This window comes from Nicotiana tomentosiformis, chromosome 7 (assembly GCF_000390325.3).
Source record: "Nicotiana tomentosiformis chromosome 7, ASM39032v3, whole genome shotgun sequence".
Lineage (NCBI taxonomy): Eukaryota > Viridiplantae > Streptophyta > Magnoliopsida > Solanales > Solanaceae > Nicotiana > Nicotiana tomentosiformis.
The window spans coordinates 9731496-9757167 of NC_090818.1; the positions used below are offsets into that span (position 1 = coordinate 9731496).

A 25672-nucleotide genomic window follows, 5' to 3' on the forward strand; every position below is an offset into this window, starting at 1 on the left:
TTTTCCAGACCTTCCACGCTGAAATTCAAAATTAATTTGGGTCGCGCATTTCGTAGTGATAATGCCCGAGAGTATTTGTCTTCCCCATTTTAGCAGTTTATGAAATCTCATGGGATTATTCATCAAACATCTTGTCCGTACACATCTCAACAAAATGGGGTTGCTGAAAGAAAGAATAGACATCTTATTGAAACTGCTCGTACCCTACTCATACAATCTCATGCTCCGTTGCGTTTTTTGGGGGGATGCAGTTCTTACATCTTGCTATCTTATTAATCGTATGCCATCTTCAGCTATCCAGAACTAAGTTCCATTCTCTGTCATGTTTCCCCACTTACCTTTGTTCTCTCTTCCACCCCATATCTTTGGAAGCACTTGTTTTGTTCATAACCTTACTCCAGGAACAGATAAGTTAGTTCCTCGTGCTCTTAAGTGCGTATTTCTGGGTTTCTCGAGAACACAAAAGGGGTATCGATGCTACTCTCCTGACCTCCAGCGGTACCTTATGTCCGCTGATTTTACCTTCTTTGAAACCCAATCATACTTCACAGGTTCAGGTCATCACTTAGATATTTCTGAAGTACTACTAGTTTCATCTTTTGGAAATTCAGTCACTCCAGCTTCACCACCTACAGCTCCAGTTGTAGCTCCACCACCTATAGCTCCAGTTCCACCACCTACAGCTCCGGTTGTAGCTCCACAACCTATAGCTCCAGTTCCTCCACATAATCCAGTTCAACCTTCTGCAGCTCCACCACTCTTGACTTATCATCGTCGTCCACATCCAGCATCAGGCCCAGGTGATTCACGCCCCGCATCAGATTCTGCACCTACTGCGGACTTGTCTCCTCTTAGTCAACCAATTGCACTCCGCAAAGGTGTACGATCCACACTTAATCCTAATCCCCACTATGTCGGTTTAAGTTATCATCGTCTGTCGTCACCACATTATGCTTTTATATCTTCTTTGTCCACTGTTTCTATCCCTAAGTCTACAGGTGAGGCACTATCTTCATCCAGGATGGCGACATGCTATGATTGACGAGATGTCTGCTTTACATGCGAGTGGCACTTGGGAGCTTGTTTCTCTTCCTCCGGTCTACTGTTGGTTGTCGTTAGGTTTATGCAGTCAAAGTCGGCCCGGATGGCCTGGTTGATCGGCTTGTCTTGTTGCAAAAGGATATACTCAGATTTTTGGGCTTGATTATAGTGATACTTTCTCTCCCGTGGCTAAAGTAGCATCTGTTCGTCTCTTTTGTCCACGGCTGCTGTACGTCATTGGCCTCTTTATCAATTAGACATTAAGAATGCTTTTCTCCACGGTGATCTTGAGGAAGAAGTTTATATAGAGCAACCACCTGGTTTTGTTGCTCAGGGGGAGTTTAATGGTTGTGTGTGCAGATTGCGCAGGTCACTATATGGTTTGAAACAGTCCACTCGAGCATGGTTTGGTAAGTGTCACACCTCCTTTTTTCCGAGGGGATAGGGGATAGGGGATAGGGAATTTTTTCCAATTTAATTGACATTATTCGAAATGAGATTATTTATTTATTCAGAGTCGCCACTTGGAATAATTTATGGTGTCCCAAGTCACCGATTTATTTTAGAATCCCAAATCGAGGAAAATTGACTCTTATTTATGGTCTGCGAACACAGAAGACCGGGTAAGGAATTCTGTTAACCCGAGAGAAGGTGTGAGGTACTCCCGAGTTCCGTGGTTTTAGCACGGTCACTCAACTATTAATAATTGGCCTAGTTATTTGATTTAATACATGTTTTAAACCTATATGTGCATTTTTATTCCTTTTACCGCTTTTATTACATTACTGCATTTTAAACTTTTATGGAATTAATATTAGACGAGTTACGTTGTCCTACACTCGTGGTTTATACACATCGCAAATCGCGTCACGTGAAACGCACCCGCAATCTACAACGCGTTTAATTTTATTTATTATTGTTTGAAGTTGTGGTCGAGTCACTTGAAACGCACACTCGAATTGGGGATTACGTATCGTGACCATGCCACGGGAACCGTACCCACAGTCACGATGATTTATTATTAATTGCGCCTAAAGCAAGCTACGATGTTCGAATATTATTCAATTACTAATTTTGAGATTATTGTAAGGTCATGAGGTATGTAATTATTTGTGGAAGAATTAGATTTATTATCTATAGAAAAATGGGCTAGTTTAGAGAAAGATGGCCAACTATGTTATTTATTACTTTGGGCCTGATGAGACTAAATCATTTGGCCCAAAATCTTTTCTTCTCCAACAACCCAAAAACCAATTTTCTTAGAAACAAATCGTGGCCCAAGCAAATTATCCAACCCATTATCCCATATTCTGTATATTTCTTAAACAAAACTAATGACACCACAATCTCATGAACAAAATTAGTAAACAAAAAAAATTACAGTGATTCAATAGACCCTTTATCCGGTTAAATCAACTCAAAACAAAACTTTGCAACTCTAAAATTAACATCATGGTCCAATAAACATATGAACAAGGAAACAATCAGATTCAAATGATCCAAATATGAATAGAGTGAACTACTACTTCACACCAATAGACAAGAAGGTAAATGGACAATTATAATCAGTGAAGAAAGGGAAATAACAGACCTTTGATATAAATTAACAAAGTTGAAATTACAAGAGCGCTAAACAATTCGACGAGTGTTGACTGGATCTTTCACCGGCCACGAAACCTCGAACAAAAAATCGCAACTTGCAACCCCGATCGACCTTGCAAGACCGGTGATTTAGTGACTTGTTTTTGCTGGGTTTAAAGCTATTTTTTGGGGGTGATTTTGCTGGATTTTTCGAAAGAAAGACGAAAAAAGAATGACACGAGTAGAAATTTCCTTATCCTAGAAGAAGAAAATAAATTTCTCTCAATTCCTTCCTCCCTATTTTTTTCTCTCTCTCCCTTCCTCTTTTTCCTCACATTTCTCTTCTATTTATAGAAAAATTTTCGGAATTTTCAGATTTTTTTTATTTTTTTTATTTTTTATTTTTAATTAAAAAGAATTTTCACTTCCCATTTTTCTTATTTTTTTTAAAAAAATAATTCCCCACTTTCCTTTCCTTTACTTTTATTTTTTAATTTCTTATGTTTTTTACTTTTATTATATTTAAATTCCCAGTTTTATACTTTTCTTTTTTTATTTCCCATTTATTTTACTTTTCTTTTTTTTAATTTCCACTTAATTTTACTTTTTTTTAAAAAAAAATTCAGCTATCCTTACTTTTATTTTTTAATTCCAACTTTCATTTACTTTTCATTTTTTAAATTTTCACATTCTTTTACTTTTATTTTTTTTTATTTTTCACTTTCTTTTACTTTTTTTTTTTTAAAATAATTTTCACCTACTTTTACTTTTACTTTTTAATTTTATATTTCTACTTTTCCTATTTTTTAATTCCCATCCGAAATTTGTTTTAAAAAAAAAATTAATTAATTAATTTTTATTTATTTTCGGTTTTTAATTCATTTTATTTAAAAATAAAGATAAAAATAAAAATAATACTAATAGTAATAATTGACCTTTTAAATTATTATTAATTTTTACCTTATATATATATATATATATATATATATAAGTGTAACAAAGCTAAGAAATATATATTAAATTTCTGAAAATATTTACATTGTAGAAGGTGATAAAAATTCAAATATAGTCAAAAATTAGGTGCTCACAGCTGCCCCTCTTTGCCTCGAAACATGAAGAATTTTCAGGCAAAGACTAGGTGAGCCATGTGACTAATTTGTGACCAAACCATTATTCAAAAGGAAAAGAAATAAAAGATAGGGTGCAACCGAGTCCTGGTTTTGGACAGCCTACATATCCCGGGTTATAGGGGAATCAGGTCGCGTGTAGTTCAAGGAGAATGGTGGAATGATGAGTTGAGGAGTCGAGTGAGGTTCCATCTAGGCTCCGGTCCGCGGTCCTGCTATTATATCAAAATAAAAAAGAAACTAAACAAGCCTATCAGTTATGAGATACAAGATTCCTATCTATGAGTCTTCAGAAACTAGATCTTGAGTCTTGACTGGTTCTTCATGCAGAATCTGATCTAAACCTTGATGCTCGCTAGCTGTAGGTTCTAGTTCATTGTTTTATAGCTTCTTCTAATCAAAACGGGACTCCAATGCTCGTGTCTTCAGTCATGTCTTGAGCATTCCACATCTTTTCAATTGCTTTTGCATTTTGGATTCACTTATTTTTTCTTTTCTTTTATTCTGAATTGAGACTTCTTCTTTTGGTCATCTCGAATCCTGTGCCTCGAGGTAAAACCTACTCAGACACCAAAACAAACAAACGAACGAAATTTTTCTGCCCCAGTTTGCACTAGGAAAATTTCGTGAGTTATTGTAATAAAATTCTAAACTACTTCTTTATTGAAAGCAATAAAGGTCGGGAGAGGTGTACCCTGAAAAAGTCATGTTTTTTTTTGGATGGTGTTCTTTTATTGTCAAAGGATGTCCCAACTAAGGATTGGTGTACCTTATGTTGGGAAAATGTGGCCAGGGAATGGGATACCCTATATTGGCAAAGATATCGGGGAGTGGTGTACCCCGCATTTAAGATCAAATCAACTAGGGAGTGGAGACCCTATGTCTAAAAACATCAACTAGGGAGTGGAGACCCCATGTTGGGAAAGAAATTAGGGAGTAGAGACCCTATGTCTAAAATAAAATCAACTAGGGAGTGGAGACCCTATATGTTGGAAAAGGCTAAGTTGGGAAAGAGACTAGGGAGTGGAGACCCTATGTCCAAAATAACTTCAACTAGGGAGTGGAGACCCTATGTTGGAAAAGAGACTAGGGAGTGGAGACCCTATGTCCAAAATAACCTCAACTAGGGAGTGGAGACCCTATGTTGGAAAAAAGACTAGGGAGTAGAAACCCTATGTTCAAAATAACTTCAACTAGGGAGTGGAGACCCTATGTTGGAAAAGCGACTAGGCAGTGGAGACCCTATGTCTAAAATAAAATCAACTAGGGAATGGAGACCCTATGTTGGGAAAGAGATTAGGAGTGGAGACCCTATGTCCAAAATAACTTCAACTAGGGAGTGGAGACCCTATGTTGGAAAAGAGACTAGGGAGTGGAGACCCTATGTCCAAAATAACTTCAACTAGGGAGTGGAGACCCTATGTTGGAAAAACGACTAGGGAGTAGAAACCCTATGTTCAAAATAACTTCAACTAGGGAGTGGAGACCCTATGTTGGAAAAGAGACTAGGGAGTGGAGACCCTATGTCCAAAATAATTTCAACTAGGGAGTGGAGACTCTATGTCTAAAATAAAAAGAGACTAGGGAGTGGAGACCCTATGCCTAAAATAAAACCAACTAGGGAGTGGAGACCCTATGATGGAAAAGAGACTAGGGAGTGGAGACCCTATGTCTAAAATAGAATAACTATGGAGTGGAGACCCTATGTTGGAAAAACGCAGCTAGGGATTGGAGACTTTCCTGTTGGAGTGGTTGCTGTAAAACTATTTCTAGCCTTTGCGCAATTTCTTTTTGGTTGCACCTGCTTCTTGCAAGGGTGCTTTTGGATTGCACCTGTTTTCTGTTTTTTCAAACAAAGAATAATTTGTCAGTTTGAAATGGTGGTTGGTTTTGTGGCCTTGATTGTTTCAGTCACTTGATCTCGGCCCCTTCAGCTGCAACTGGTTGTTTCCTGAATACCGATTGCATTTCTAACCTTGGAGAACCTCTGGCTTTCCCAGACTTTTTCATGACGGTTAGTCACGTGGGACTTAACCTTTTCAACTTTATTTTGCCTTTATGGGCATTTGACTTTGAATTTCCTCTTTCAACAGTTTTTGATTTTGAAGCATCGGCCACCATGGCCAGTCGAAGTCGACTTGATGCCCCTGCCGAGGCTGGATGCCCTTTTTTTTGCATATTGGCTTGTATCAAGTGAGAACCCTGTAAATCAGTCTTGCCATCCTTTCTTTGTCTTAGTTTCGAAACAGATTTAGACCGAAAGGGATTCAAAGAAAAGCAAACAATGGAATGGAGAAATGAATTTGGACAAGAGGTATCCCTTTCGGGGAAAAGAAATAAGGACTTATCTGGAGTGTATACAGACTTCAATGAACATGACATGCCTTTTGGACTAGATGTCTGATATGTGTAAACCGTCCAACTCTCAGAAGTTCATCACAACTCTTGCTTTGAGACTGAGAAACTTTGCCCAGGACTGTGTCGATGCTAGTGACTGTGAGGATCCTTTTTTCGATCAGTGGCGCCCTTTGTGGGTTTTCACCAGCTGGCCTCTCTCATTTCTCTTCTCACCATTAACGCTCCTTTCGGCAACAATTTTCTTATAATGTACGGACCTTTCCAATTTGGAGCAAATTTTCCTTTTGCTTCCTCATGATGCGGGAGAATACGTCTCAGAACGAGTTGCCCCAAATTTCCTGGGTCGCACTTTCTTGTTGTAGGCACGGGCCATTCTTTGTTGGTACAACTGCCCGTGGCAAACTGCGGCCATTCGCTTTTCATCAATCATAGTTAATTTTTCCAACCGGGCCTTGATCCATTCATCATCCTCGATCTCGGCTTCAACAATGATTCGAAGAGAGGGAATTTCAACTTCTGCAGGTATTACGGCTTCAGTGCCATAAACCAATAAGTAAGGCATAACCCCAACTGATGTGCGCACGATTGTGCGATATCCCAATAATGCGAAAGGCAGCTTTTCATGCCATTGTCTAGAACTTTGAATCATTTTCCTGAGGATCTTCTTGATATTCTTGTTTGCAGATTCAACAACGCCATTAGCTTTGGGCCGATAAGGGGTAGAATTACGATGCGTAATCTTAAATTGTTCGCATACCTCCCTCATCAAGTGGCTGTTCAGATTTGCAGCATTGTCTGTAATGATAGTTTTAGGAATACCAAAACGACAAATAATGTTGGAATGCACGAAGTCCACCACCGCTTTCTTGGTGACAGCTTTGAAAGTGACTGCTTCAACCCACTTTGTGAAATAATCAATGGCAACCAAGATGAATCTGTGCCCATTTGAAGCTTTCGGCTCGATTGGCCCAATGACATCCATACCCCAGGCAACGAACGGCTAAGGTGCTGACATAGGATGCAACTCTGAAGGCAGTGCATGAATCAGGTCACCGTGTATCTGACACTGATGACACTTCCGGACAAAACTGAAGCAATCCTTTTCCATGGTCATCCAGTAATAACCTGCCCGAAGGATTTTCTTTGCAAGGACATATCCGTTCATGTGAGGTCCACATACTCCCGAATGCACTTCGTTCATGATCTTTTCAGCTTCTAGGGCATCTACACACCTCAAAAGATTCAGATCTGGAGTTCTTTTGTACAAGATTTCTCCGCTCAAGAAGAAACCGCTGGCAAGCCTTCTAATGGTTCTCTTTTGGTATCCACTAGCTTGCTCGGGATATTTCTTTGTTTTCAAAAACCTTTTGATATCATGATACCATGGCTGAACATCTGGTTCTATTTCAATTGTATTACAATAACCATGCCTTTCTCGAATTTGGATTTCCAGCGGGTCAATATGGACATTGCCCGGATACGGCAGCATTGAGGCAAAAGTATCTAATGCATCAGCTAACTCGTTGTGGAATCGAGGAATATACCTGAACTCGACGGACTTGAATCGTTTGCTAAGATCTTCCACATGTTGCCTATATGGGATAAGCTTGATATCTCGAGTTTCCCATTCACCTTGGTCTTGCCGAATGATCAAATCTGAATCTCCCATGATTAACAATTCTTCCACATCGAGATCAACTGCCATAGTCATGCTCATAATGCAGGCTTCATACTCAGCGGTGTTGTTGGTACAGAAGAACCGAAGTGGGGCTGTGGCCGGATAGTGCTGATCGGTGGGCGAAACCAAAATTGCCCCAATCCCGACACCTTTTGCATTTACAGCTCCATCAAAGAACATTTTCCAAGCATTGGTGTCTTCTAGAATTACTTCAATTGAATTTACTTCCTCGTCCGGAAAGTAAGTACTTAGGGGTTGGTATTCATCATCAACCGGGTTCTCAGCTAGATGATCCGCCAAGGCTTGAGCTTTCATCGCTTTACGGGTGACATAGACAATGTCGAATTCAGTGAGCAAGATTTGCCATTTTGCTAACCTTCCCGTGGGCATTGGTTTCTGGAATATGTACTTCAGAGGATCCATTCTAGTTATGAGATATGTGGTGTAGGCCAAAAGATAATGTTTGAGCTTCTGGGCGACCCAAGTTAGGGCGCAACAAGTTCTTTCCAACAAAGTATACTTGGCTTCATAAATGGTAAACTTCTTGCTCAAGTAGTATATGGCCTTCTCTCTCTTCCCGGTCACATCATGTTGCCCTAGGACACAGCCAAAGGAATTTTCCAAGACTGTCAGATACAAGAACAAAGGTCTTCCTGGCTCGGGTGGAACCAATACTGGCGGATTTGACAGATATTCTTTGATCTTATCAAAAGTCTCCTGACATTCATTTGTCCATTTGATCGCTGCATCTTTCTTCAGCAACTTAAATATGGGCTCACACGTGGTAGTAAGCTGAGCAATGAACCTGTTAATGTAATTCAATCTCCCTAGCAGACTCATGACCTCTTTCTTGGTTCTCGGAGGTGGCAAATCCCGAATAGACTTTATCTTTGTCGGATCTAACTCAATACCCCTCCGGCTGACTATAAACCCTAGAAGTTTCCCAGATGGAACTCCGAATGCACATTTGGCTGGATTCAATTTCAAGTCATACCTGCGCAGACGCTCAAAGAACTTTCTCAGATCTCGCACATGGCCTTCTTGTATTCTGGATTTAATGATCACATCATCCACATACACCTCAATTTCCCGGTACATCATGTCATGGAAGATGGCAGTCATGGCTCTCATGTAAGTTGCCCCGACATTTTTCAAACCGAATGGCATGACTCTGTAACAATAAGTGCCCCACGGCGTGGTGAAAGCCGTCTTTTCTGCGTCGTCCTCATCCATCAGAACCTGGTGGTACCCAGCATAACAATCCACGAAAGACTGTATCTCATGTTTGGCACAGTTGTCAACAAGAATATGAATGTTTGGAAGTGGAAAGTTGTCCTTGGGACTTGCTTTGTTCAAATCCCGATAATCAACACACACTCGGGTTTTCCCATCTTTCTTCGGCACTGGGACCACATTAGCCAACCACGTGGTGTATCGGACCACCCGAATCACACCAGCGTTTAATTGTTTGGTGACTTCTTCTTTGATCTTATCATTGATTTCCGTTTTAAACTTTCTTTGCTTTTGTTGTACGGGTGGGTAACCGGGATAAGTTGGCAATTTATGTACTACCAAATCAACGCTCAAACCTGGCATATCATCATAGGACCATGCAAACACATCCTTGAATTCAAACAAAAGTTGGATCAATGCATCCCTAGTTCTTTCATCGGCGTGAATGCTTATCATGGTTTTTCGGACCTCTTCTGGACTGCCCAAATTAACTGGCTCGGTTTCATTTAAGTTTGGCTTAGGCTTATTCTCAAATTGTTCCAATTCTCGATTTATTTCCCTAAAAGCCTCATCTTCATCATATTCTGGATCTTGATTCATTATTTCACAGTTAGACAACGTTTTAGGATCTGGGCATAAAGTCCGCAAGCATGTCATGTTATTTAAGTCCGCATTATTAGAACTGAAAAGGAAAAGATAAGAAAAATAGCAAAATTAGAATAAAGAAAAAGGAAAAATCCATTGATGATGAAATATTGATTTCATTTCATTGAATTGAAGATAAGAAGGTTTACATCGAAATCAAAAGACAATAAAATAAAAACATTCGAGTTACACCCTGAAATAACTCGTAATGTAGAAAAAATGGCAAGACTGGACTACCAGGATTCCCGCCTGACAGGGAATGGGGTAGCTTTCCAATTCTGAAGCTTGGCATTTGGTCCCATGTATAACACCTCAGCAATGCTCGTTCCTTACCCCGGCTGGACCATGTGGGACTCATACAACATTTGTTTCATGGCTTCACAAATATCCTCAATCTCTTCGGTCGTGAAGGCCTCTTCTTCTTCTTCTTCTTCTACATATTTGGGATCAATAAATGACTTGGCTCGATGCGGAACGGGCTGAGGCAGGACCCACCCATTTTTCTTGCGCTCATCAGCCCATTTTCTATCGGCCTCTGTAGCTCGGAAACCTACGCCGAAGAACTTCTCATTGGCGGTTGAAGTAATAGGCTCTATGATGCCTTGATATACCCCGAGCCCCTTTTCGGGCTTGTACCCATGTTTAATCATTTCAGTGGCGACCATGACCGAGACATTAGATAAGCAAGGTTGAGGGAACGGGGCCCTTCTTCGCATTGGTCGGCGACCACAATTTCGAAGGCTTGGTAGACAATGTGCTCACTTCCTTCTCTAGCTTCGAGATATGGGACTGAAGGGTCCCTGTAAATGGTTTGTTCATCCTCCCCGTGGACAACAATTTCTTGGTTTTCGTGTTCAAATTTGACCATTTGATGAAGAGTGGAGGGCACAACTCCTGCAGCGTGAATCCATGGTCTTCCTAGGAGAAAATTATATGAAGTATCCATGTCCAGAACCTGGAAAGTTACTTCGAAATCCACAGGGCCAATGGTCAAAATCAAATCAATTTCCCCTATTGTGTCTCGCTTGACACCATCAAAAGTGCGCACACAGACATTGTTTGGCCGAATTCTTTATGTTCCAATTTTCATCCTCTGGAGCGTTGAGAGAGGGCAAATGTCGACCCCAGACCCGCCATCTAGCATGAATCTCTTCATATAATAACCTTCGCATTTGACAGTCAAGTGAAGGGCTTTGTTGTGGGCGGCTCCCTCTTGGGGCAAATCATCACGGCTGAAGGAAATCCTATTAACTTCGAAGAATCGTTCAGCCATTCTCTCCAGTTGTTCAACTGAAGTTTCAACCGGGACATATGCCTCGTTCAATGTTTTCAGGAGTACCTTCTGATGTTCATTTGAGCTAAAAAAAAGAGATAAAAATGAAACCTGGGAAGGAGTCTTCCTGAGCTGGTCAATTATTGCATATTCCGAAGTTTTCATTTTTCGGAAAAACTCTTCTGCTTCCTCAGAACTCACAGGCTTCTTAGGCGGAAACCGTTTATCCTTGCTCAGTTTTAACATCTTTTGCTCTTCTGGGTTGTGGTACTTCCTAGGTTGGTTCATTTCGTTCACCTCTCCCATAATCTCTTTCCCCTTGTAAGTAACCACTGTTTTGCTATAATTCCAGGGGACTGCAGTGGGGTCTCTCATAGGGCTCTGTGGTGCACGGCTAATAACCACGGGCTCAGTCAGCCTTGGTGAAATTACCGGCCCCCGCGCCACATAAGTCCCTTTTGGCACATACAACTTTGACACATTTAGCGTGACTTTCCTCTGCTCAAATCTTTTGGGAGTGTTCAACATGAGTTGTTCTTTCCTTGGGGCCCTAGGAACATAGAGAATTGCGTCCTTAGCAGGTGCTGCCCCAGTATTTGTTTCCACAGCTTTTTCTGCAACTTGAGGAGTTGGAGTGATTTTCTTCTCATTTCTGGCTTGTTTCGCCGCCGCTTTAGGTCTTGCCTCTGAATCGGCAATGGCGATGATAGCTTTCAAAGCTGGATAAAACTCTTTATCATCACAAATCATTCCAATGACCGGCCCGTTGTTGTGAGCCGGTAATGGATTGTTAGTCACATTGGGGACTTCCTCGTCCCTCAGCACCACTCGTTTTTGTTCTATCAAATTCTCAACGGTCCTCTTGAGAGTCCAACAATCTTCCGTATCATGACCCTCTGCCCCCGAATGATAGGCACACCTGGTACCGGGCCGGTATGATGGAGATTCCGGATTTTGCCGGTTTGGAGGCACAAGTTACAATAGACCCATCCGGACTAATTTTGGAAACAGGCTAGAGTAGGACTCACCAATAGGGGTGCAGTCGTTTCTCCTAGGATGCTCACGAGGGAGTGTATTATGTTGGTAATTGTTTTGTAGGGGACGGGGGGTTATATGGAGCTTGGTAAGGATGGTTATTTCTGGGAGGTGGAGCTCGGTTTTGGTTGTAGTGTTGTTGTGGCCGTGTATAAGGTTGGGCATTCATCACCGCATAGGGAGGCGGTGCCACGACATATGCTGCATCTTGATGGGGGTAGTAGTGTTGTGGGGTTCTGGAAGGCAGGTAAGAATGATCGCGGGATCGATGAGGGCCTCTCAAACCTGAAGCCATCATGGCTCCTTCTTCCCTCTTCTTTCGATTTGCTAAACCTCCCGAGCCGTTCTGGATGGCTTGGGAGGTGGCTCTCAATGCAGATTGACTTATGATTCGGTTAGTTTTCAGGCCATTTTCTACCATTTCTCCAATTTTTATGGCCTCTGCAAAAGGTTTGCCCATGACAGACATCATGTTCTGAAAGTAATCGGCCTCTTGGGCCTGCAAGAAAACATTGACCATTTCTGTCTCATCCATAGGCGGTTTCACTCTGGCTGCTTGCTCATGCCACTTGATAGCATATTCACGGAAGCTTTCCGCGGTTTTCTTCTTGAAATTGGTCAGAGAATTCCTATCCGGAGCTATATCAATATTGTATTAAAATTGCCTGACGAAATCTCGGGCCAAGTCATCCCATATATGCCAATGGGAGATGTCCTGGTCTATGTACCATTCTGACGCAATTCCCGTCAAGCTCTCCCCGAAATAGGCTATCAAAAGTTCTTCTTTTCCACCTGCCCCTCTCAGCTGATTGCAATATCCTTTCAAATGAGCGATCGGGTTTCTGTGCCCGTCGTACTTTTCGAATTTTGGCGCTTTTAAGCCAACGGGCAAATGAACATGAGGAAACATGCACAGATCGGAGTAGGAGACACTCTTTTGGCCACTCAGGCCTTGCATGCTCTTCAGACTTTGTTCGAGGCTTTTCATCTTCCGAACCATCTCTTCTTTCTCGGGGTTTCTCATAGCTCTTTCCTGTTCCATAGGAGACTCAAACTGCGGGTGCTGAGGGTAAGAGTTTGGGGTAACATGAGCGTTGTCTAGCTGAAATTGCGGGACTTGAAAAGTGAAAGCTGAAGGCTCGAAGCATGGCCTGGGAACTGTTGGCTGTGCCGTAGTAGAGACTGGTGGTGCGGTGAATAATGTAGAAGGTACCCCTGAAAACGGTGCCTGGGGGCGAACCTCAGAAGGCATACAGGTGAAATTGGCCGATATAGTGGGGTACCCAAACGGGATGAATGGGTTAGTTACGGGGATGGGGACATTGGAGGTTCCACTCGTCCTAGGAAACAGTTCAGGAAATCCGGGGATTATACTGGGCGGTTCTTTGCCATTAGACCAAGCGTCCCACATTTCTAACATGCGGACGCGCAACCTCCTATTTTCTTCAGCGGCTGCGGACTCTGACTGTGGCATAGCCGATATCGGACTATCCTCAGGCTCAATAATTGGTAGATGACTTTCGGAGGCCATAGGAACACTGCCTTTAGATCTCGTGAAGTAAGGATGAGAAGCCAGATTACCACAAAACCAACCACCTAAACAAGACCTTTGATATTTGCACACACAACAACCTGGTTAGTTTGAGATATTTAACAGATAAGGAATCGCATATTGGGGATGCAATGCACTTAAACAGTTAAATGTTTCTAAATGTCTTTGTAGCGGCTGTATGTTTCATCCCGGCTTTACTATCTCTTTTCTCAAATTTCGAATCCTGATTTCTTTTTCCTTCCCTTATTGCTGTTTTCGCTCTTTTATTTTTCACTCTTTTTTCTTTCTTGTTCACTCAATTTTCCTTCTTTTTCTCTCTTTTTCTTTATTTTTCACTCAGATTGTCTATAGCTACGATCGAATCCGATGGGGATTGCCTACGTATCATGACGCCGCATGAATCAGATCATTACGTAGTTCAGGAAATAAATGCAGAATAAAAGAAAAGAAAATTTTGGTTTTGTTTTTTCAATATTTCATTAAATAAAATCTTTTTGGGTTTTTCTATTACAAAGACTTTGGAAATACTGACGATTAAACATACATACTCAAAACAGAAAAAACAGACTCGAAAAGGTAAAATACAGACTCAAAGCCGAAAATAATAATAAAAAAAAATCAGGAATATATAATAGCCTCCAATACTACTCCGGGGCCCCGTGGTACATCAGTCGGTCTCGACGCGGGCCTGCGTGCAATCTCTTCTTGAAGGTACTCTAAATCATCCATCACCTGACGGACAAAAGTTATCACAGAAGCAAAGAACATGGACCTAGTCATATCTTCGCATTCATGGCATTTCATTGCGACATAATCAACGATTTCTTTAATCCTCATTCTAATGACGCCCTTTTCTTGGAGCAAGCGTCCAATTTGCTGAGACCGGGCCTCCAACACGTGCGTGACCGTATGGTTTTGGTCTTGCAATTGTTGTATGTCTTCTTCCAATCGGGAAATCAATGTATAGCAATGCTCTCTTTGAGCTTTGAAATCCTTTGTCTGTTGGACCATTTTATTTTCGAGATTAGTCAGCTTTTCCGTTAAGATCGCGACCCCTCTATCATACTTTTGTTTTAAATGCTGAACACACCTTGCCCGTTCTTCTGCATTATTCGCCAATTTTGCTCGAGCTTTTGTCAATTCATCCTCGACCTTTGTCAAATCAAACCCATAATCATGAACTTTCCGCCTCAGATTGCTTATGAGTCTTTCATCTTTTTCGCTTCTTACCGGGTTTTCAGCAACTATTTTCATTTTCTGAATCTGAGCTCGGAGGGCTTCATTTTCTCGGGCCAACCTTTTCTTTTCTCCTTCATCCTCGGCAGCCTGCAAACTACTGTTGAATTTGAGGTTTTTGATTTGATCCTCTAGCTTGCTTATGGTGGTCCGGTATTCCTTCTCTTTAGCTAACCAAACCCACTGTTCTCGCGCTCCATCGGTGAATTGTTGGACATGGGGTCTTTTGGCGGGCTGTTCTGTCTCTTGATCGACTCGAACTCTCTTTCCATACCAGGCTGTATAGTTAGATTCTACTTCACCCGAGGAACAATCCCGTACTTGAGTCTGTGGCTCCAGAAACCTACATTGGTGCCAAATCTGGCGAACCTTTTCTTCTGGGAATGCGGCTTTTGGGCATAGTTCAATAACCTGTGGACTCAAATCTTCATCATAAGGGACTGTTTGGTATCTTCCCAATTGGCGTAGGACTCGATGCGGAGCATATGGCTGAATACTCCGAAGTCCCATCAATAAAAGAAAGCACACTCCGGCAGACATGTAAATAACCTCGTTGACCGTGAGCCAACTGAAAGTCCACTCAATTCGGTTTGCGGTCAAAAAACCCAAATACGCGAACCAAGCCTCAGTACCCTCCGGTAACTCATGACCGTTTACCCGGTTTCCGTATTTTTCAATGCAATCGAGTCCGGTCAGACCGTAGTTCATGTACCTCGGGCGATGGCAAAGATGTTCCACCAGCCACATTTGCAAAAGCAAGTTGCAACCCTCAAAGAACTTTGTCCCAGCTCGACAGGCGGTTAGAGCTCGATAGATTTCTGCGAGAATCATCGGTATAAGAGTGCCGTTGGCCTTTTTGACCATAAAGTCGGCCATTCCTGCAAGTCCCAACTCTATATGTCCGTCACTCCTTAGGCATATCAGAGTGCCTAAAAATGCAACTACGAAAGCTAAACCTCTGCGTGCTTCCCATTTGTTTTTATTTCCCTGATGACTCAAACCAGTGTCCGGAGCCTCAAATCCTTGGGGATCCCCATACCGGCTGTATAAGAAGTGGAATGTGCAAAATCCTTTGGCCAAATTTTCATCTTTAACCTGCCGGCTAATGCTCAGAAGGTCCAAAAACTTATGAGGGGTTACACGTCTTGGTGCTACTGGATATCGGTGCCTGAGATTCCCGTCAAGACCAACATAACCTGCCATCTCCTCTAGCAAAAGGGTCAACTCAAAATGAGAGAAGTGGAAAACATTGTGCGTCGGGTCCCAAAACGATATCAAAGCTTCAATTATATCAACCCTTGGTTTAATTTTCAGAAGCCCGGTGAGCCCACCTAAAGCCTATGTCACATAACGCTTGCTGACCTCCCCCAGGTCATTCCACCACATGTGGAGTCCCAATGGAATCTCATCTACGACCCGAAAAGGTACATTCTCAATGGTGCTCATTCTGCACACAAATTGAGGACAAAGATCAAAACCGACACATTTTCCAAATACACAACGTGGTTAATTTTAAAAATTCAAATCAGTAAATTTCGTAGCAAAAAGGTTTTTTTTTTTGTTTTGCAAATACGTCCCTTCAGCACTTGAGGAAAGGTTTTAGGGTTGTTTCTGCCAACTCAGGTTGGTTATAGGAGAAAAAACTGACTTGGGTTTACATTGTGGCTATTCTTGTGAAAACAGCCTTTCGGCGCTCCAGGAGAATGTTTTAAGGCTATTTTGACAAGAACGACCCCGAGTGATGATCATGTTTCAAAAGGTTCTTATTTTGGTTAGTTTTGAAAAAATGTGGCCGGACCTGATAGGGGTTGCCTACGTATCTCACATCCGGTGAGAATCAGACCCGCGTAATTCGGTAGATTTTGGCGCAATAGGAAAACACAACTTATTTTGAAAATGACTTTTTTTTTTTTTTTCTTCAAAATTTCGGCAGAGTTTCAGTACTTTTCAAATACCTGGATTTTCAAAACCGGGTAATTTTTTTTTTTCTCCTACCTCACTCTTTATTTTTTCTTGGTTCCCTTTCCCTATTCTAGAAGTCGGTCAACATGCAAGCCGAAACAAACATATGCACAAGTAGCACGTAAAATGTATCAGGATGGTCCTTTATATTGGGTACACCTGTCCTAGACGGACCCAACCCCCGTGTTGAGTACCCAAAGTCAAATGCACATGATGCAAATAAACGTTCTTACTAGGGATCCGGCATGAGGCTATGTTATTCTAGGTTTAGATCCTGGGTATGTTGTTCTAGACCTGGCTTACCCGAGCAGACAACTCGAGCCGGGAGGGGGGGGGGACAGCGTACCGGGAATACAGAAGCTTCACCGGCTTTGCAACTTGTCCGATCCTCGTTCTAAAATTAGGGGTATGACTCTAACAAAAAAGAAGCCACGCGAAACGCACGCTTCCCAGAAGATTTAGAAGACTCAAAGAGAAGAGGGTTTCGTAACAGTTTATATACAGTTCAAGCAATATCAAAGCGGTAAAAAGCGGCATTTAGCACATTAGGCTCAAACACGTAAAAATCAGATAATAAATAAAAGCCAAGTATAACAACTATTCTAAGCTCGAATTCTGAACCCTGAACCAGAGATTCTGGGTTCTTATTCCCCAGCAGAGTCGCTAGAGCTGTCACACCTCCTTTTTCCCGAGGGGATAGGGGATAGGGATTTTTTTCCAATTTAAGTGAAATTATTCGAAATGAGATTATTTATTTATTCAGAGTCGCCACTTGGAATAATTTATGGTGTCTCAAGTCACCGATTTATTTTAGAATCCCAAATCGAGGAAAATTGACTCTTATTTATGGTCTACGAATATAAAAGACCGGGTAAGGAATTCTGTTAACTCGAGAGAAGGTGTGAGGCACTCCCGAGTTCCGTGGTTTTAGCACGGTCGCTCAACTATTAATAATTGGCCTAGTTATTTGATTTAATACATGTTTTAAACCTATATGTGCATTTTTATTCCTTTTACCGCTTTTATTACATTACTGCATTTTAAACTTTTATGGAATTAATATTAGACGAGTTACGTTGTCGTACACTCGTTGTTTATACACATCGCAAATCGCGTCACGTGAAACGCACCCGCAATCTACAACGCGTTTAATTTTATTTATTATTGTTTGAAGTTGTGGTCGAGTCACGTGAAACGCACACTCGAATTGGGGATTACATATTGTGACCATGCCACGGGAACCGTACCCACAGTCACGATGATTTATTATTAATCGCGCCTAAAGCAAGCTACGATGTTCGAATATTATTCAATTACTAATTTTGAGATTATTGTAAGGTCATGAGGTATGTAATTATTTGTGGAATAATTGGATTTATTATTTATAGAAAAGTGGGCTAGTTTAGAGAAAGATGGACAACTATGTTATTTATTACTTTGGGCTGATGAGACTAAATCTTTTGGCCCAAAATCTTTTCTTCTCCAACAGCCCAAAAACCAATTTTCTTAGAAGCAAATCGTGGCCCAAGCAAATTATCCAACCTATTATCCCATATTTTGTACATTTCTTAAACAAAACTAATGACACCACAATCTTATGAACAAAATTAGTAAACAAGCCAAATTACAGTGATTCAATAGGCCCTTTATCCGGTTAAATCAACTCAAAACAAAACTTTGCAACTCTAAAATTAACATCATGGTCCAATAAACATATGAACAAGGAAACAATCAGATTCAAATGATCCAAATATGAATAGAGTGAACTACTACTTCATGCTACCTAATAATCACACCAATAGACAAGAAGGTAAATGGACAATTATAATCAGTGAAGAAAGGGAAATAACGGACCTTTGATATAAATTAACAGAGTTGAAATTACAAGAGCGCTAAACAATTCGACGAGTGTTGACTGGAGCTGTCACCGGCCACGAAACCTCGAACAAAAAATCGCGACTTGCAACCCCGATCGACCTTGCAAGACCGGTGATTTAGTGGCTTGTTTTTGCTGGGTTTAAAGCTATTTTTTTTGGGGGGGGGGGGGGTGATTTTGCTGGATTTTTCGAAAGAAAGACGAAGAAAGAATGACACGAGTAGAAATTTCCTTATCCTAGAAGAAGAAAATAAATTTCTCTCAATTCCTTCCTCCCTATTTTTTTCTCTCTCTCCCTCCCTCACTCTTTTTCCTCACATTTCTCTTCTATTTATAGAATCTTTTTTGGAATTTTCAGATTCTTTATTTTATTTTATTTTATTTATTTTTAATTAAAAAGAATTTTCACTTCCCATTTTTCTTATTTTTTTAGAAAAAGTAATTCCCCACTTTCCTTTACTTTTATTTTTTAATTTCTTACTTTTTTTTACTTTTATTATATTTAAATTCCCACTTTTATACTTTTCTTTTTTTATTTTTCACTTAGTTTACTTTTCTTTTTTTTTTTTAATTTCCACTTAATTTTACTTTTTTAAAAAAAAAAATTCAGCTACCTTTACTTTTATTTTTTAATTCCAACTTTCTTTTACTTTTCATTTTTTAAATTTCCACATTCTTTTACTTTTATTTTTTTTAATTTTTCACTTTCTTTTACTTTTTTTTATTAAATAATTTCCACCTAATTTTACTTTTTAATTTTATATTTCTACTTTTCCTATTTTTTAATTCCCATCCGAAATTTGTTTTAAAAAAATAATTAATTAATTAATTTTTATTTATTTTCGATTTTTAATTCATTTTATTTAAAAATAAAGATAAAAATAAAAATAAAAATAATACTAATAGTAATAATTGATCTTTTAAATTATTATTAATTTTTACCCTATATAAAAAAATATAACAAAGCTAAAAAATATATGTATTAAATTTCTAAAAATATTTAACAATGCTAAAAAATTTATATTAAATTTCTGAAAATATTTACATAGTAGAAGGTGATAAAAATTCAAATATAGTAAAAAATTAGGTGCTCACAGTAAGTTCAGCATAATTATTCAGGAGTTCGGCATGACTCGTAGTGAGGCTGATCACTCTGTGTTTTATCGGCATTCTGCTCCTAATCTTTGTATTTATCTAGTGGTTTATGTTGATGATATTGTTAGTACTGGTAATGATCAGGATGATATTACTAATCTGAAGCAACATCTCTTTCAGTACTTCCAGACTAAGGATCTGGGCAGATTGAAGTATTTTCTAGGTATTGAGGTCGCTCAGTCTAGCTCAGGTATTGTTATTTCACAGCGGAAGTATGCCTTAGACATTCTTGAGGAGACTGGAATGATGGGTTGCAGACCTATTGACTCTCCTATGGATCTGAATGCTAAGCTTCTGCCTGGATAGGGGGAGCCTCTTAGAGACCATACGAGATATAGGAGGTTGGTTGGCAAATTGAATTACCTCACAGTGACTAGACCTGACATTTCTTTTCCGGTGAGTGTTGTAAGTCAGTTTATGGATTCTCCCTGTGATAGTCACTGAGATGCAGTTGTTCGCATTCTTCGGTATATAAAGTCAGCTCCAAGCAAAGGATTACTATTCGAGGATCGAGGCCACGAGCATATTGTTGGGTACACAGATGCTGATTGGGCAGGATCACCTTTTGATACACGTTCTACGTCTGGATATTGTGTTCTAGTAGGAGGTAATTTGGTCTCGTGGAAGAGCAAGAAACAGAATGTAGTTGCTCGATCTAGCGCCGAAGCCGAATATCGGGCCATGGTTATGGCGACGTGTGAGTTAGTTTGGGTCAAGCAGTTGCTCAAGGAGTTAAAGTTCGGAGAAATCAGCGAGATGGAACTAGTGTGTGATAACCAAGCTGCTCTTTATATTGCGTCAAATCCGGTGTTCCATGAGAGAACTAAACACATTGAGATCGACTGTCACTTTGTCAGAGAAAAAATACTTTCAGGAGATATTGTTACAAAGTTTGTAAAGTCGAATGATCAACTAGCAGATATTTTCACTAAGTCTCTTATTGGTTCTCGTATTAGTTACATGTGTAACAAGCTCGGTACATATGATGTGTATGCACCGGCTTGAGGGGGAGTGTTAGTTTACAGATATGTATAGTGCAGTCTTGTCCCATATTGGAAGATGAGTAATATCTCCTTGTAGTGTATAGCTATAAATAGGAACCTCTTGTATTGTATTTATCATCCAATATCAATAACATATTTTCTCCCGTGCCTTCTCACACTAATTAATTGTACTGATTCATTGGACACTCCACTACCGATTCCTGCATAATCGCACTATTACAGCATCTAGCTATTACATGTCACGGTGAGGGTGGGCTATTTTATTGAAGAGGAAAATAAAAAATTGATATCAGAAGAACAAATAACATGTCGAAAAACTTCTGTCATCATAGTACAAAGAAAAAGTACCGAAAATACCACTCATTTAGCATATTACGTTACAATCGCATAGTCTAATAGTTAAGTATTCATTGCATTTGCAAGAATCTGTTGCTAGGGGGGGAACCAGAAGTGCACATTTGAATTAATTGAAAGTTAAACCTGCTTAGTCGGATATCTCTAGGATTAAAGCTGAATTTTTCAAGGAATAAAGAAAAGAAATGTTTTATAATTCATTTATTTTTCATCGTTGTGCTTGCTGACTAGTGTTTGCTTCATCATCTCGGCTGCAGGTACAATGATTTAAGACTCAGAATATTTTCCAAACATCCTGATTTATTTCCTGAAGAGGTACACAATCATAATGACTTGCTAATATTTGAGGCCAGCTAAATGTTATCTGTTTGTCATTATATTGTTTCTTGATGATGTGGTAAAGATTCTTGGGAGGAAATGGTTGCCTATGTGAAGTGAGAAGATATGATGGAGCTGCTACATTTCCTAGAGGCCATTTTAATTTATCAATGTGACATAGTCAATTTTGACTTCAAATTGTAAGACCGTATAGTCCTGAGGTAATGATGATTCTGCGTCATGACCAAGTGGAGCAATCAAATGCGAAGTTTCTTTTGAATGAATCACTTGTTTCACAATAGATCCGTCTACATATTGCAGCCTTATACAAGAGTCTTATAAATGACAAGTACATTACTATAGATCATCGGACTTGATCTTCTACTAACCAGGATCAACCCTTTTGATAACTTATTGAACATGTTCTGAAAAGAAAGTGCCCAGCAATGATTTATGGTCTTCAGGAGAAGTCAAGAGATGCATTATTCTTTTACAATAAGATGCATTATTCTTTTACAATTAACTAGAAAGGGGAGACTTTTCTCTGCCTACTGCTATTTTTCTTTAGTGTGTCCTGATCTTGTTCAAATTTCTGCTGCATGTTATTGCAGATATTCAACATAGAGACTTTCAACTGGTCATTTGGAATTCTCTTCTCACGTTTGGTGAGTTTCATACATGGGAATCACAATTTTTTTTTTGATGAAATAAGTGGGAAGTCATTAACAAGAAGCATTCAGAGGATGCATAGGTTATAAAAGAAAGGGCTCACGAAATTTATTTCTAGTGTGATTTCTACTGTCATTCATGTTTAGACTCACAAAAGGAGGAAAAAGAAGTAAACAATTTGGATGTGAAAACTGGTAGAAGTTGAATGCAGAAATCAAGCTGTGGAGTCTTCAGTGAAATGATATACTAAAAAAGAAAAAGAGATTTTGTAATCGCTCTTTTACTCTATGCTAAAGATCTACTTCATGAGAAACTTTGATATGCTTTCTAAATTGGTTATGCATTCACAGGTCAGATTACCCTCTATGGATGGAAGAGTTGCCTTGGTTCCTTGGGCAGATATGCTGAATCATAATTGTGAGGTTGTGAATAGCACTTTTGTGAAAATGTTTGTACTTGACATATATGGCATAATTCTGAGTCTGATTCTTTCAGCTGTTTTAATTGTACAAGGTGGAAACTTTTCTTGACTATGATAAATCATCGCAAGGAATTGTCTTTACAACGGACAGGGCATATCAGCCAGGTGAGCAGGTATACATTATTCTGATTTCTTAGAAGCGATTAGCTAAATTATTGTATTGTCAAAACTACTGGATCCCCCATCTTCAACATTAATAGTTAACTCAAATTAGAAAATTACTGCACTGGGGCTTAGAGAGGGCCATATACTAATATATTCTTAGTAACCTCCTTGCTGAACAGAATTCGCACTTATTTATTGTTTATTTTTATAAGCCTAGCAAGTATGCAACATAAAATCTTTTATCTTCGTAATGTAATTACTTTCATGATGCACGCATCGTAGAACCACTTGACATTTTGAGTTTTCATATTAGACAATGCCTTCATGCCTTGTGTAAGTAACTTGTAAGCTTGTGATTTTACAGGTTTTTATATCATATGGAAGGAAATCTAATGGAGAGCTTTTGCTTTCATATGGATTTGTTCCTAGAGAAGGCACCAATCCTAGTGACTCAGTTGAGTTGTCATTTTCACTTAAGAAATCTGATAAATGTTACAAGGAGAAAGTGGAAGCTCTGAAGAAGCATGGGTTATCAGCGTGAGTACCTCGTTTGTAGAGACTGGTCCATAATACGGTGAACTAAATACTTTAGGATATATTATTTCTCTAATTTGAATTATTTCTGGCAAATTGTAGATACCTTCTGGCTGTTCTTCCTTGTTATCAGAAAAATACCAGCTTTTCCTAGATATTGGTGTCCTTTTGCAGTTTATGTCTAAAAACATTGACTTTCAAATTCTCATCTACCTTGAACAGATCGGAATGTTTTCCTATACAAGTCACTGGTTGGCCATTGGAGTTGATGGCTTTTGCTTATCTAGTAGTCAGTCCACCTAGTATGAGCAGACAGTTTGAAGAGGTATGATAAATCTTAACTTTGCAAGGTTCAAATACATTATTGGGTTGAAAAAAGATTCTAAAACTAAGTTTATTCCAGATGTCTGCTGCAGCATCGAATAAGTCAACATCAAAGAAGGATATGAAGTACCCGGAGATAGAAGAAAAAGCATTGCAATTTATTCTGGATAGTTGTGAATCCAGCATATCAAAGTATTCCAAATTCCTTCAGGTAGTAAATTACTTCCCTAAGTAATACAGTTTTATAATCACACTACATGGGTGCCGAGCATGGGATGTTGCTTCACTATCCGGCATGTGGGTCCCGCGAAAAGAAAGAAATAGGAGAGTTTTTCTTTTTAAATAACCGTGGTGTCTGGGTCAGCTTGCGCGCACCTCGGCTAATTCGTATATTTTCCTATAAGAGAGAAATAGGAGAGCTTTTAACGGGATCAAAAATGATTTTGTATATTTGAGGAATAACTTTTTTTTTTAAATTAGCGTGTAGCTATGAAGTTCCTGTCTGTGTAGAAGATTAGGTATTTGGGACCATTACACAAATAGACGGTCGGATTAATTGTTTACTTTTTCTAGCCAGTATATATAGATTATACACTGATTATAAACGGTTATACACATTAATATAAGAAAATATACGGTTATACACATATTATATAATTCTTATATATAGATTATACATCCGCCGACTATCTTTAGTTTAAGTGGTTGGGGTGGACGACTGCTTAGGTTAAATCTTCTATCATTTTTAGAGGACCATATTTTTATATAGGTGTTGTATTTATTGGCATATGGCTTGTTCTTCCCGCTGATCACACTAACATGAGTTCTAGAGATGATCTAGAGAAGTATACCTTTGTAGATCTGCAACTTTGCATGTACAAATATGTCCCATTGCATTTACCCATGCTCAATAACTATCATATCTTCTGACAGGCAAGTGGAGAAATGGATCTCGACATAACAAATCCAAAACAACTAAACAGAAGAGTGTTTCTAAAACAGCTTGCAGTGGACCTGTGTACAAGTGAGCGAAGGATACTCTTCCGTAGTCAATATGTAAGTACAGACTATGTTTCTCATTTCAACAAATCTATTCAAAATATGTACTTAGTTAATTAAACTACCATTCCCCGAGCTCCATATTGTACTTATATTACAAGTCCACATCGGTCTAAGAATTTCATGACAACATAGAAGGGGAGCCTTGGCGTAACTGGTAAAGTTGCTGCCATGTGACCAGGAAGTCACAGGTTCGAGCTGTGGAAACAACCTCTTGCAGAAATGCACCCCGCGCATAGCGGGAGCTTAGTGCACCGGGCTGTCCTTTTTTTTTTTCTCCTGACCAAACGTAATGGGATAGATATATGACTTGCAGCATATGTTTGTGTTTACAGTTAAATGAAGAAAAGAAAATGAAACTATGTGAATTGATCAATCTTCTTGATTTCCTTCAATTAATCAATATTTTCAAGCATTAACCTTAATTCAAAAATGGTTGTGACATGGTACCAGATACTGAGGAGAAGATTGAGGGATATAAGGAGCGGAGAATTGAAGGCTCTCAACTTATTTGATGGATTTAGGAACCTTTTCAAATAACTTGTTGAATGGCTCTTCCCCCATTTTGATATCAACCCTTCTGATTTCGACGAAGTTATCCACTGTCTCAATGATGAATTGCTAAGAAAGTCTTTGTTTTATAATTTGACACAGCACAAGGAGTGGAGTCTATTCAGATCCCATCTGCTTACATAACTGTGTCTTTGTTTCGTATTTTGTAAACTTTACTTTTTAGTCAGTTTTTAAATGGAAAACTTTCTCTTTTCGAAATTTTTTATTTGTTGCATCCTCATCTTATTAACAACATGACTTGTTGGGATTCACTTAATATAAAAATTCATTCTTATTTAAGGAGAAAGAAAACAAAATATATATATGAAACTCTTACCGCTATTCATTTAAAATGATGATTTGATACTTTTAATATATTTAATGTACCTGCCAAAGTCTTTTTTAATCTTTAAAACTCTATTTAGTCAAACACTAATCACATACAAATGGGACGAACGAAGTAGAATTTTCTTCTTCTTCAAAAATATGCACTTTTGGCTCAACAATTTTAGATGTATGT

General features: G+C 39.3%; 1 protein-coding gene across 1 annotated transcript in view; it reads left to right on the plus strand.

Annotated features, from left to right (window-relative positions):
- The window catches only part of LOC104096437 (ribulose-1,5 bisphosphate carboxylase/oxygenase large subunit N-methyltransferase, chloroplastic), a 30087-nt gene extending 4716 nt beyond the window's left edge, over positions 1-25371 (plus strand). Inside the window, exons 4-12 of the mRNA XM_070181296.1 lie at positions 21368-21425; positions 22040-22093; positions 22448-22519; positions 22611-22691; positions 23048-23220; positions 23440-23542; positions 23621-23752; positions 24475-24597; positions 25054-25371. Coding sequence (XP_070037397.1) covers positions 21368-21425; positions 22040-22093; positions 22448-22519; positions 22611-22691; positions 23048-23220; positions 23440-23542; positions 23621-23752; positions 24475-24597; positions 25054-25140 — 883 coding nt within the window. The 3' untranslated portion in view covers positions 25141-25371. The remainder of the gene's footprint in view (positions 1-21367; positions 21426-22039; positions 22094-22447; positions 22520-22610; positions 22692-23047; positions 23221-23439; positions 23543-23620; positions 23753-24474; positions 24598-25053) is intronic.
- The last annotated feature ends 301 nt before the right edge of the window (positions 25372-25672 follow it).